The sequence below is a fragment of the Rattus norvegicus genome, chromosome 3, assembly GCF_021556685.1.
Source record: "Rattus norvegicus strain SHRSP/BbbUtx chromosome 3, alternate assembly SHRSP_T2T, whole genome shotgun sequence".
NCBI classification, from domain to species: domain Eukaryota; kingdom Metazoa; phylum Chordata; class Mammalia; order Rodentia; family Muridae; genus Rattus; species Rattus norvegicus.
In genome coordinates, this window is record NC_141536.1 from 142196574 (window position 1) to 142210877 (window position 14304).

Sequence of the window (14304 nt, forward strand, 5' to 3'; positions counted from 1 at the left end):
AAAAAAAAAAAAAAAAGACTGGATCTGCTACAGTTAGTAGATGAGTTCAAGGATAATAAAACACACACCAGAGCTGAGTGTGGTGACGAATGCTTTTAATCTTAGTATTTGGGAGGCAGAGGCAGGCAGATCTCTGAGTTTGAGGCCAGCCTGATCTATATAGCCTACATAGTAAGCACCAGGTCATCCAAGGCTACATGGTGAAACCCTCTCTCAAAAAAACAAAAAACAAGGGGCCGGAAAGATAGCTCTGAAGTTAGGGGCACTGACTGCTCTTCCAGAAGTGCTGAGTTCAGTTCCCAGCAACCACATGGTGGTTCCCAACCATCTGTAATGAGATCTGACGCTATCTTCTGTCACAGAGGAGGTGTCCATGCAGATAGAGCTCATACATAAAATAAGTAAACAAATCTTACTTAAAAACAAAAACCAAAACAGAACTCTTCAAGGGTGTGGGGAGAGAGAGGGGAAGAGAGGGAAGATTGGATATTTTCCTCCCACTACTGAAATTCTTGTCTTGTGGGTGTGGATGTCGTTCTAGATAAAGAAAGCATGGCTAACATGCCCAAGTCTCTGCTTCAGTCCCTAACGGGGCAAAGTGTCAATAATGACAGAACCAGAGTCTTGCTTCTTTTAGTAAATGGCTTTTTTTTTTGTACTAGTTAGTGGTTAAACACAGGAGTTAACAAATACTAGACAAGTGTACTGCCACTGAGCACCAGTCCTTTTAAATTAAAATTTGAGACAATGTCTTCCTAAAGCTCTCAGTCTGGCTCTAACTTACCCTGGAGCCTATAATTTATGATTCTTCTTTTTTTTAATCTGAAAAGTTTTTTTTTTATTAATACGATTTCTCTTTTCTTTTCCTTCCTTCCTTCCTTCCTTCCTTCCTTTCTTTCTTTCTTTCTTTCTTTCTTTCTTTCTTTCTTTCTTTCTTTCTTTCTTTCTTTCTTTCTTTCTTTCTTTCTTCATTTTTACACTCCAGATTTTATTCCCTTCCTGGTCTACCCTCTGACTGTTCCACATCCCATACCTCCTCCCCTGACACCCCCCCCCCCCCCCCATTTATGATTCTTCTACCTCAGTTTCCTAAGAAGCTGGGATTTCAGACATCCTGTACCACCAGGCTCAGCTCTGTAAATAATGCTTCTCAAACATCTCCACTTAGTTCTCCATGTATTTCATGAGGAGGGTATAGGTACCTCCAGTTTCAGATGGGAAAGGTGGCTTAGAGAATTCGAGTAGTGGATTTGGGCATATAGAACTAAGAACACTTTTTCCAAATGAAGAACCTGTATTCTTCAGTCCCCACTCCCTTTTAAACGGATTTAACTGGCTGGTGCCTGCCATTTGGGGTTGATCTAAAGAGGCTGCCATTACTTAGCTGCTTCCTGAGGTGTTCAGCTTTTGGACTTTTTCTCTCTCTCTCTCTCTCTCTCTCTCTCTCTCTCTCTCTCTCTCTCTTTTTGAGGGTGGAGGGGCTCCTAGTCTTTGTCTTAGTTTCATTTGTTTGCCTTATTTGCTGTGTGAGATCCAGTCTGTTTTCCTGTTGTCTAGAGGGAGGCAATAACATAAAGAATACAGTGACTAGTGGTGCCCAAGAATGGCTTTTATTAATTTATTTTGTTATAGAATAGGCTGCCTCAGATTTGTGCTGCTGTCCCTGGTCTCCTGTTAATTTTCTCAGCTTTTCATTGCTGTGCCACCATTTTTTGAAGTCCTTTAAAGCACTTGTTTGCCCTGTGATCTATGAATAATGTGGGAGTGAGGTCATCTTCATTTTCACTGGAGACTGCTTCCTCACCAGCAGTTTTTCCTAAGATTTCTTTCTTTCTATAAATACAGTCTAAGATATCTCTCTCTTGGTCAGAGGACTCTTCTCTTCCTGTGCAGATAAGTTGTGCACATCCCAGTCCGGCCCCAGGCTTTTCTTATTTAGGCAGTGAGCTGTCGTGGACACGTCATGGCATGAAGAGGCCTTTAGTCTGCTGAGCCGTGTGCTTTTGGATGGATTCTTCTATTCTGTTTCCTCAGCTGTGAACTTGTGCAGTCTTGGCTCACCATCTTGGCTGTTGTCAGGGTCCCTGTAATTGTGTTGATTGTGTCAGACCCTGGAAGTGAGTAGATATCTCTTAAAGATGAGGAAATTGCTCATGGGACACAGCTTAGACATTGCAGAGCCTGGGTTTGAACCTAGTATTTGGGTGTGCGTTATGTGTGTACAGATGCCCATGAAGGCTAGGAGGACATTTGAATCCCCTGGAGCCAGAGTTAGAGATGCTCGTGAGCCACCTGGTGTGGGTGCTGGGAAGTGAGTCCTCTCAAAGAGCAGCCAGTGCTTGTAATCACTGAGCAGTCTCTAGTGCCCCCACCCTATCATTTTTTTTTGAGACAAAGTGTTATTCCGTAGCAAAGGGCGGTTGGGGTCTTAGCTTACGGTCATTCTCCTGCCTCTGCTTTTCATGTCTTCGGATTATCTGTATATCATTACACATATGGGATTAATTACATGTGGCATGTGTTGCATTTTGAAAGAAGCATTTGGAAGAGAATTAAACAAATATAATTGTATATAATTAATTATAATAACACTGTTTGCCATAAACTCTGTAAAGTATTTGCTTCTTTTGGCTCCCACCACTATTCTTAGCCCAGATGAGGTGTTTTTCTGTAGTAGAAAGTGGTGAGTGCAAGACATAAGTGATGCATATAATTTGCCCCTCAGCAAATTATACAATTCTGTTTATTGTTTTAAAAATCAAAATAGTATTTTTTTCTTGTTAAAATTATTTTCAGCTTGCATTTAAAGGTCTGCATTAATGACCCCCCCAGCCCTCTCTACAGATTTTATTTATATCTAAGATGATCAAGTTGCATGCGCTCTTTGAAGCTTATTATTACTTTTAGTCATGTGTTTTGTGTATGTTAATATTAAAGTAATGAAGTTACTTATTTTGTGTGTGACATATGGGTGTGAGGACTCTAGTGTGCCATGATATACATGTGGAGGGCAAAGGGTAGATATTGAGTTGGTTTTCTTCCTTGTTGAGGCAGAGTCAGTCTCTCTCTCTCTCTCTCTCTCTCTCTCTCTCTCTCTTTCTCTCTCTCTCTCTCTCCCTCCCTCCCTCCCTCCCTCCCTCCCTCCCTCTCCTGCCACTCTACTGTAGGCTTGCTGGGCCCTCAGCTCCAGGTGACGCCCTGTGACTGCTTCCTGTCTGTTGTAGGAATGATAGGATTACAGATTACATTGTATCTGACCTTTTCTGGGTTCTGGCTGGCCTTGAACTCGTGATTCACTTTTTTTAGCTTCTGGGATTGCAGATGTGTATCATAGTGTAAAGGAGTATTGGCTATGATTTTCATTGTATTTTCCAAAAGTGCTTTGAACTGAACCGGGAGACTGCTTGCCTCAGTCTCCTCCCATGAGTCCACATTGTCAAGCCACAGACTAAGGGGACTCTGCTTGCTGACGGTTGTTGGGCAACTAAGGCAAGTCCTCCTCAGTTGTCTTGAAGTTGTGCTTGAGTTGTCAACCTTTGCCCTAGTCACAGCTGCATTTGTCATTCAGGCAGAGACCGGAGAGGAGTCTCCCTTTTTAACTTCTTTTTCTTCCTATCTCAGACATTTGTGAAAAGAACAGAAGGATTGGGCATGGTGGTACATATCTGTAATTCCAGCATTTGGGAGTTGCAGAAAGGAGGATTTATTGAGAGTTTTAGACCAACTTGGGCTACATAGCAAGGCCCTATCTCTAATTAACCAACCAACCAAACAAACAAGCAAAAAACCCTTGGGAAGCTTTTTACTGCTGGGCTCTATCACTACCTCTTTTAGCAGGACTGTTTTAGGGCTTTATTGCTGTGAACAGACACCATGACAAAGGCAACTTTTATAAGGACAACATTTAATTGGGGCTGGCTTACAGGTTCAGAGGTTCAGTTCATTATTACCAAGGCAGGAGCAGGGCAGCATCCAGGCAGGCGTGGTGCAGGCAGAGATCAAAGTTCTACATCTTCATCTGAAGGCTGTTGGCAGAATACTGGCTTCCAGGCAGCTAGGGTGAGGGTCTTAAGCCCACATCCACAGTGACACGCCTACTCCAACAAGGCCACACCTTCTAATAGTGCCACTCCCTGGGCCGAGCACATAGAAATCAACACAGGGACCTAATTAATTAATTAATTAATTAAAAAATTTTGTATAGACATATACATACACTGATTGGGTCAATGAGAGTGTAACCACGTGGAATACTAGAAAACACGGTTTTTCTCAACTGTATGGTGTCCTATAGACTTGTAATGTAAGCAGCCACACGTGGGAGTCAGGAGCTCAGTGTACTGCTACAGTTGGTCTTTAGCCTCTGTGGTATTTACTGGGCCACATATTTTGGACCTTTGTGTTGGGACTTGAACTCAGATCCTTGAGTTTCATCCCCAGCTCCCAGTTTCGTTTATAAAGGTTGTAATATTTCTGAGGACTCTGAGTTCTAAAATAAAAACTAATGATTCTTAGAGCAGACTTACTGAGAGGCAGGTAATTCCTGATGCTAAGTGTTTTGTTGGTTAGAATATTTGTTTACTATTTAGCTCTAAGAAAAATTACTATTGTGCTGGGTATGGTGGTGCATGTCTTTAATCCCAGAATTTAAGAGTCAGGAGGGCATATCTCTGAGTTCAAGGCCAGCCTGGACTACATTGTTAGACTTTGTCTCAAAACAAAACAAAACACTGTCTGTATATGATGGATGTCTGTGGTCATGCATGTGCCACAATGGAGAGGAGTGAGTGTATATCTTTGTGAAGACTTAGAAACAAATGTGCTGCCTCTTTTTCTTTTTATTGTTCTGAGCATTTTTCTTTATAGTATTTATGATGGTTTCTAACAAGCGTTAGACTTTGATAGTAACCTTCATTTTCTGCCTATTTTCCAAATTGAAAGTATGTTGCAGAATTTGTCAGATAAAACCAGCTTTGACTTATTGTTCTAGTGGGATTGCTATGACTTCATGACCAGTCTAGGCTCTGCAGTAAGTTTCCAGGTCAGCTAGATTTACATAGCAAGATCCTATTTCTAAAACCAAACATAAGACCCCATTTTGTTAATATATTTAAAAAAATATTATTTATGAGTGTTTAACTTGCACGTATATTTGTACAACATATATGTGCCAGGTACTGTGGGCACCAGAAAGGGCATTGGATCCCCTGGAATCTGGTGTTACAGACAATTGCAAGTTGCTCTGGGAGTGCTAGGAATCAAACCTGGTCCTCTGTAGGACCTAATGCTCTTAACTGCTAAGCCAGCTTTCTAGCCCTTTTTAAAGAGATTTTTAAAATTTTATTTTGCATTCATATAATCTTATTTCTATTACTTTAAATTGTGCATGCACACTCGTGTGCACATGTGTGCTGTTGCTCATAGAGTTGTAGATTCCCTTGAAGCTGAAGTTGCAGGTGGTTAAGAGCCACCTGACATGGATGTTAGGAACTAAATTGGGATCTACTGCAAGAGCTATACATGCTCTTAACTACTGAGCTGTCTCTGTGGCCCCATCTTTGTGGCTGTTGATGGTCTTCTTCTGTACAGATTTTACAATTGTGTTTCATGTCTGGGAATGTAGAATACTTGCCTAGAATGCACAAGTCCTGGGCTTTAATCCTGTGCTCCACACATAAAATGGGATGTGTTGTTTCCAGCTTAAAAAAATCGTAGCACCCAGGGAGTGGAGGTAGGAGGATCAAAAATTTCAGGTTATTCTCAGCTCCATTGAATTTGCCGTGGCCTAGGCTACATGAAGCCTGTCTTTAATAACGTTGTACTTGGGTTTGGTAGATGTAGGTGACCATGCTTTCGCACTAGTAGTATTTAGAGTGGGTCACAGTGGCTCATGCCTTTAATCCCAGCACTCAGGAGACAGAGGCAGGCTAGCCTGGCCTACGTAGCAAATTCTAGGCCAGCCATGGCTGTATAGTGAGATTCTGGGTGGGGGTAAAGTGGTCCTCAGTGATGCACAGTTTATTGAAGTTTTGTTTTGTGTTATTGTTGATTCAGGGGCTGCATACTGTCAGTTCATGGACATGCTCTTCCCCGGCTCCATTGCCTTGAAGAAAGTGAAATTCCAGGCTAAGCTAGAACATGAATATATCCAGAACTTCAAAATACTACAAGCCGGCTTCAAGAGGATGGGCGTTGACAAAGTAAGTACACTTCCTTTGTTTAGCTTACTTTCCTATATCTAAACATTTTTACTTAATTTTTAGTTATCTTTTACAAAGAAGTAGGTGTGTGTGTGTGTGTGTGTGTGTACATGCATGTCTGTACATCTGTATATGTGCATGCAAGTGCATTTGTAGATCTGCAGACAACTGGGAAATCAGGTCATTAGGTTTAGCAGCATGTATCTTTACCAGCTATCTCTTTGCCCTCCTCCCTTTTTTATAGTCTTTTTGAGACAAGTCTTTCTGTACAGCCCTGGCTATACTGGAACGCACTATGTAGGCCAGGCTGGTCTCAAACTCACAGAGAACCTCCTGCCTCTGCCTCTCAAGTACTGTGATTAAATGCATGTTCCACTCTACCTGGCCTTGCTGGCCCTTTTAAAATTTATTTTTGAAAGTCTGTTTAGCTCAGGTTGGCCTTGAACTCACTATGTAGCCCAGGCTGGCTTTGAATTCATGGAGATCTTCTGTCTTGCCTTCTTGAGTGATGGGATTATATATGTGAGGTACTCTCCCTGGCTATGTTAAAGTAGTTTTGGAGATTTTTTCTTGTGGATTTTACTTCTTGTTTCCAGTTAATATGGTTACAGGGAACCATGTTTTCCTCTACCCTTCACCCTTGTTTCCTTTCTTTATTGTCTGAATTTAGTAATGGTTTGGGCAGTTAACTTGTAAATCTGAGCCAGCGATTAACAATTTATTTTAAAAAGATTTATTTATGCTATGTGTCTGAATGTTTTGGTTGCGTTTATGCATTGTATCCTGTGTGAGCTTAGTGCCTGTGGAGGTCAGAAGAGGGCTTGGGTCTCCTGCAGTTAGAAGTTGCAGTAAGCCACCATTTGGGTACTAGAGCCCAGGTTCTCTGCAAGAGCAACAAGTGCTCTCAGTCATGAGAAAGCAAGTCTCAGAACTTGCTTTCATCACATTTCATTGAGAGAGAGAGCGCGAGCGAGCGCGTGTGCATGCATAAGCACACATGAGTACATATGTGACATTACCTTTACCCATGTCACTGGCCATATATCAAACTAGTGTTTTGTTTTAAGTATTCTTTAATCTCTACTAGTATGATATCTAACAATCTTACTTTCTAGATTTACTTCTGTAAGAATGTACTGTACTTGATCCTGCACTTTGTTACCCTCCTCTCCCCTCCTCTCTGCTGTTTACCCCTATTTTATGTGGATCGGTATTTTGCCTGCATGTGTGGTCTGTGTGAAGGTGTAAGATTTCCTGCTGCTATGTGGTTGCTGGGTATTGAACCTAGGTCCTCAGGAAGAGCCTCTTCCTAACTGCTGAGCCATCCCCTCCCTTCCTAGACAGAGTCTTACTGTGTAGCCTCAGTTAACCTCAAGTTTGATGTGTTCCTACCTTCACTCCCAGAGTGTTCACACATGTGTGGCACTGCACTCACCAGGGAGTTCCTCTTCATGGTGCAGTGAAGGTGTTGCCTTTCGTGGTGTCTTGATGTGTGTGTGACTTTGGTGATACTGGTTCCTCCGTGGTGCTGAGGATTCAGTACTAGGCCTTGTGCATACCAGGTAGACACTGAACCATATCCTGCTCCTTGTTCCTTCTTTGTTCAACATTTTTCCTCAGGAGTTTGGAGGGCTGGCTAGGGATTGGAACTGTATGGAATGCAGACTGACTTAGCAAACTGATGTAAAGATATTCTCTCCTTTGTGTTGTTTCGATGAGTGGACGGGTTTGATGTTTGCCCAAGCCTCTGCTTTGCTCTGAACGGTCTTGATTTTTCTCTGCAGATAATTCCTGTGGATAAATTAGTAAAAGGAAAATTTCAGGACAATTTTGAATTCGTTCAATGGTTCAAGAAGTTTTTTGATGCAAATTATGATGGAAAAGAATATGATCCTGTCGCTGCCAGACAAGGTCAAGAAACGGCAGTGGCTCCTTCTCTTGTCGCTCCAGCTTTGAGTAAACCGAAGAAACCTCTCGGCTCCGGTAGTGCAGGTAAACAGAACCACTTTGAGTAATTCCACTCATTCATCACTGAACCAGAAGTTTTTTAGTCTTAAAAAGAAAAAAAAATGGTGGTGCTTGGGCGCAGGTGCTCCATAGAGAGTCACGCTGAAGCTCTGAGTAAGGAGTTTGCGGTGTGCTTTTGATAGGGAAGTGGATTCTGGTATGTGGTAGATATATACCTGTGCTCTGCAGCTCTGTGGGAGCCTCTTTCCCCTTGCTCCCAGGTCGTCTTCTCTGTAAAGTGAGAGGTTAACACTTGCCTCTGGATGAGTTGGTTGTAATAGAATTCCCCTATGCTAGCTCACATACAAGAGCTTTAGTTACGTGGGAACTTGGGGCACTTTATAAACTTCCAAGAGGTAAGTAAGTTGCAGTTAGGTCTGAAGCTTAGGACCTGCAGAGCTTTCTCAGTCTTTGAGGGATTCTTCTAGGCTGTCAGCATCATTATGCTATCAGTCTGTAGACCTGCTTTCTGTTCCTGATTTTGGCTTCCTTTATGGAGGTTTAGTGTGAGAGCTGCTTGTAGTTTGCTTTGCTGCCAGCAGGGCTAGGATGGAGGGGAAGTGGTTTGTAGAGAGTCTTGAGAATGTTTGGGCTTGTTGGGTTTCCCGTGGTGTGTTTTTGTCGTATATTCATAGATCATTGCTTATGTTGTGAGCCACCACTCCCTGCTAAAGATGGGAGTCTCTTTTTGAGACTGGGTCTCTGGCCTTGAGTTCAGTGTATAGCCAAAGATGGCCTTGAACTTTGTTCCTCTTGTTCCATTTACTGGAATTTAGTTTGAATAGCTTTATTGATCAGAGTTCATATACCATATGTCTTTTACCCTTTAACCTAAAAACAAATTAATTGTTTTTATGTGTATGGGTTTTTTGTTTGTATGTATGTATATTACATCTGGTACCTTGTGCCCTCAGAGGCCAGAAGAGGGTGTTATATTCCCTGGAACTGGAATTAGAGATGGTTGTGAGCCACCATGTGGGTGATGGGAATTGAACCAGATCCTCTGGAAAAGCAGCAAGTGCTCTAAACTTCTGAACCATCTTTCCAGCCCCCTCTCTTGTGTACGCAGGAGCATTTGTAGATCAGAGACAACCTTGGCTATTCCTCAGGTACCATTCATCTGTTTTTTGAAATATCTCATTGGTCTGGAATTGGCTTAATAGGCTAGACTGGCTTGCCAGGGAGCCCCAGGCAGGGATCTGCTTGTCTTAGCTCCACATCCCTAGCATTATAAGCTTGTACTGTTACATGGATTCTGGGGATACAACTCAGGTCTTGAGACTTTTGAGGCAAGTATTTTACTGACGGAAAACCAGCAAAGCTTAAAAAAGCCCTCACTTTTTTTTTTTTTATTTTAAATTTTCTTTCTTTTATTTAGACAAGACTTACTATGTAGCTCTGGGTATTCTGGAACTTACTGTTTAGACCAGGCTGACTTCTGCCTTCCAAGTGCTGGGATTAAAGATGCATACGCTCCCCCTCCCCTTTTTAAAGTGAAATAATTTTTTTTTCTTTTTTCTTTTTTTCGGAGCTGTGGACCGAACCCAGGGCCTTGCGCTTGCTAGGCAAGCGTTCTACCACTGAGCTAAATCCCCAACCCCAAATTGAAATAATTTTATAGCTGTTATTACCACAAACAGTCTAGGACATTTTGACCACTGGAAAGACACCCATTTGTGTTTATTAGCAAGCACTTTTCATTTCCCCCAACTTTCCTCCTGTCCCTCCGCTCTAGGCTCTCACTGATGTGCTTTCTGTCTACGGCTTTGCTGGGTTTGGACATTTTCTGTATACAAGCAGAGACTATGTTATCTTTGTCTTTGTGTCTGGCTTCCTTAGCGTTATGAGTTAATCTGGGCTACAGCTTTTTTTTTTTTTGAGACTGGCTCACTATGTAGCTCTGGCTTATCTGGAACTCACTATCTAGACAACGCTGGCCTCAAACTCATGACACTGGCTTTTATGTCCCAAAGCTTGGATTAAAGACATTCACCACTACACTAGTTGATGCTTTTTCTTGTGCCTCTGCCTCCTTTTTCCCCAAGTACCTGGGTCTCACCATGCTAGGGAGGCCGTGTGCTTCTGAAGCGCGCCAGGCTCCCTGCCCTGAATTCTGAGACAGGCTCTTAGAAGTGCCCAAATCTTGAACTTATGATATTCTTGCCTTACCCTCCCAAGCAGCCTGACTTAGTACTTGTTTTTACGGAAGGATAATGTTCCATTGTGTGGACTACCTCGTCTGCCAGTTGATGGTCATTTGAGTTGTTGCTAATGTTTGACTGTTCTGAGTAATCCTTCAGGTGTAATTTCTGTGTGGAGTACATTGTCATTTCTCCTTGGTGACTACTCAAGAGTTTATTTTGAAGCCATATTCCTGGGCTACATGAAAGTTCACAAAACTGCCTGTTTTTCACAAAGTAGCTGACTATCACCATAGCAACTGCAGTGTAGGAGGGTTCTGATTCCCTCAGAAATGTGTACTTTTTATTCTTTAGCTGTTGAGAGTGGTGACTATGTAGGAAATCGTGGATACTGTAGGTGCTGCCAACACCTGAGTTGATTCTTACAGTAAACATTCAGTGTTCAGGATAAGCAGTGATCAGAGTGCCATTCACAGGAAATGCTGTGACTGTGGGCAGAGAGGTCTGTGGTTATAGATTTTTGGGTGATGAGTGATTTCTAAGCCTGGCATAATGTCTGTGTTTTAAAGAATAATTGCTAGATGAGTAACCAGAGTGAGGAGTGTTACATTTATCTTGAAGAGGAGCCCTTTCTTAGTTAACTTGCAGATCTCTTTTTGTCACTGTCTTGTCTGCCTTTGGCTATTAACACTGAGAAACCTGTAAATCTCTCCTGATCCCTGTAACATCTAAAAGATGAGCTCTGAGTTACAGTGGTAAGGGTGGGCTCTCCTCCTAGCCTTTGCAAGCTCCTTCCTTACATAGTTGAGTGAGTTTGAGGTGATGAGTTGGAGGAAGCTAGTTTTCTGGTTGGGGCACTGAGTCTTGCAGCACCAGCTGGGATTATGATCTGCTCTCGATACCAGGTTTGCCTTTGATCCATGAGGCTGCCCTGCTCGTGAGTTCAGGGCTGTCAGTGTTGTATGTACCAGAATGATTGCACCTTTTGTTCACTGCAGCAGAGAGATCTCATAGGATGATTATCTCCAGCATGAAGAAGCCTGCCAAAATTGTTACTTAAGCCTGCTGCTAGGATAAGAACTTCTTTGGGCAAATGTGTTGGGGTATTGTGCTGTTTATATCTGGGCTGTCTAGCATCAATTCCCTTTGTTGACCTGTCTGTGGAAAGTAGTTAGTTGATCACTGACTTCTTGCTTTTTGTGTATTTGTCAGTTTTTCTCCTAATGTGGTTAGTCTTCTCTCAGCCCCACAGAGACCCATTGCAACACAGAGGACTACTGCAGCTCCTAAGGCTGGCCCCGGGATGGTGCGAAAGAATCCTGGCATGGGCAATGGAGATGACGAAGCTGCTGAATTGATGCAGCAGGTATGCCCCTCTTGTGTTCACATTGTCACTGTTGGTTCTTCACTTTCCCATGAAGGCAGGGCCTCTGCCTGATCAGATACGATCCCTTGACATGTGTGAACCTTTGGCTTCAGGGTGGGCCATGAGCAGTGGAGTAGAACGGGTTAGGCTTTCCTAGTACCACAGAAACCTATGTCTGCCTGGAAATCAATTTTTTAAAAACTATCTGTTTACTTTTATGTGTATGTCTGTGTGTCTGATATGTGTACAGAGGCCAGTGGATCTCCTAGTGCTGGAGTCTTAGGCAGTTATCCTCAGTGTGGATCAATATGGATCATAACTGGTTCTTGAACTTTGCTGGATGCCCTTGGGGTCTCTGGGTGTCAGAGAGTGAAAGATAATAGAGTTGCTTCTGGAGCTTAAGAGTGGAAGTGCTCAGGGTTGGGGATTTAGCTCTGGTAGAGCGCTTGCCTAGCAAGCGCAAGGCCCTGGGTTCGGTCCCCAGCTCCGAAAAAAAGAAAAAAAAAAAGAGTGGAAGTGCTCGGGAAGGCTGCTGCTCTTCTGGGTCAGCTCTTCACAGTTTTGTGACTGGAGGTAGATCAGAAAAACACATGTGCACCATTGGTCCTCTTTGTATTAATATTGCCTTTGTTCATTGCTTTTGCACGATTGTTTTGATGTAGTCACCTGCTGGGCACTGTCGCTGTGAGGCATTGAGTCCTGGAGGAAAGGGGGACTTTCCTAAACCTCAGAGGAAGCAGTCACAGAAAAATACAAGAGCATAAAGAGTGGTCAGCTGAGGCCCCATGGTTGGCAGTTGACCCTGCATTCTAGACAGTCTCCTTCATGATGAGCACAGGAGGAACATAAGCTGTGCCCCTTGACTAAACACCTCATGTGTGAGAGGAGGGCCTGATAATTTGTGGGTGGATTATTATTATTATTATTATTTTTTTTTTGAGACAGGTTCTTACTATGCAGACTTGAACTTGTAGCCATGCTACAACCTCTGCTTCCCAAAGGCTGAAACTGCAGATGTGTACCAACATACCTGGTGGGAGCTAATACTTTGCTCATAGTAACTGAGATGTATGGAATGGGGTTTGGTGCAGACTCCACTGAGATAAATGCCACTGGACAAAAGACATTCTCGAGTCTGAATAGAATGGAGTAGATGCTGCCGTGTCCTTTAAAAGTTCATGTTGATTAGAACTTTTTGGCTTGTGAGAAATAAATGAATAAGAAAAAGGAGAGACTTCCCTAAAACTTTTAAGAGCAGTGGTTCTCAACCTTTTGACAACCCCTTTGACAAATCTGTCAGTTCATAACAGTAAAATTGTAGTTATGAAGTGGTAATGAGAATAATTTACGGTTGGGGATCACCACAGTCTAAGGAAATGTATTAGAGGGCTGCAACATTAGGAAGGTTGGGAGCCTCTGCTCTAGAGGAAGCAGTTGTAGAGAAAAACACAGGGAGGAGCATAGTGTGGTCAGAAATAGAGAAACTACCTAATAATTTTATAGTTGCTCATGCCACACACTAGCTTTCGGCCACCTTGTGAGCTTCTTCAGATGAACACAGTGCAGTTAGGATTTGCATCTGGCTTCATAGCCTACGCTTTGTGCTAAATGGGATTGAGGAGGAGGTCCTCACTTGTCTGAGGTACACTGAGGTTCTTTTCTGGGGCACCTGCATTGGAGTTGGTATTTATCATCATTGCTCTGGGAAAATTGATGGTAAACATTGGAGAGAATTTCAAAGCCTAGAAGACTTTGCTTGGGCCTGTACATGTTTCTTGAAGAAGTTAGAGAAAGTTTCTTTGGTGCTAGCCTGTGGTCCAGTCCTAGATAAGGGTGATAGAGAGTGAGAGCCCTACATACCACAGAGGCATATGCAGCTAGGCTTTGGGGAGACTTCCTTTCTTGCCAAGCAACCAAGGGTAAGTTGGTTTGGGTGGCCAGTGCCGTAGGTTTCAGTAGTTGAGATTGGGCAGGGCTGTGGTTTTGAAGAGAAAGCTTGGCGCTCTGGGTAGTTGTATGCCTCTGTGAGGGCTGTGGGAGGTCAGGAGGCTGACTTTCTACTAATCAGTCAGTTTCTTCTTTGATCCTGGAAAGTGAGGATCATACCCAGCTTCTCTGTATTTGCTGCATAAACATTGGTCTGATAGGTCTTTTTTCTCCTCCCTTCTGTTTGCTAGAGTTTCATGTAGTCCTGGCTATCCTGGACCTCAGCCTCCTAAGCACTTGATTTACAGATGTTTACCAATACACCTGGCTCTTGACCTGAATATGTTTTTAAAAAGTTAATATGAAGGATTTCAAGCTCTCTTCAGGTTACCTGAGTCTGAACCCCATTCTGATACATTTGCTGTCTAGCTGCCCTGAAAGCATTTGAATTTGTAGCTATTGATACACAGGAGAAATGGAGCCAGATGGGTGTGTTAGGCTGAGAGCAGCACTGTAGTCTACACAGCTACTGTGGAGTACTCATCCTTGGTTCATGTGCAAGAATCACATGCTAACTAATCCTGGAGATGGTAACTTAAAAAAAAGTTTTTAGAGTGTCTTATGTGTGGCCTAAGTGATCCTGGAACTAGCCATCCTCTTGCCT

The 14304-nt window shown here is 42.9% G+C and overlaps 1 protein-coding gene across 4 annotated transcripts in view; it reads left to right on the top strand.

Moving 5' to 3' along the window:
- The window catches only part of Mapre1 (microtubule-associated protein, RP/EB family, member 1), a 28093-nt gene that overhangs the window by 7711 nt on the left and 6078 nt on the right, over positions 1–14304 (top strand). For all 4 annotated transcript variants that reach the window (NM_001429679.1, NM_138509.4, NM_001429680.1 and 1 more), the window contains 3 exon segments: positions 6055–6200; positions 7985–8192; positions 11593–11714. In NM_001429679.1, coding sequence (NP_001416608.1) covers positions 6055–6200; positions 7985–8192; positions 11593–11714 — 476 coding nt within the window.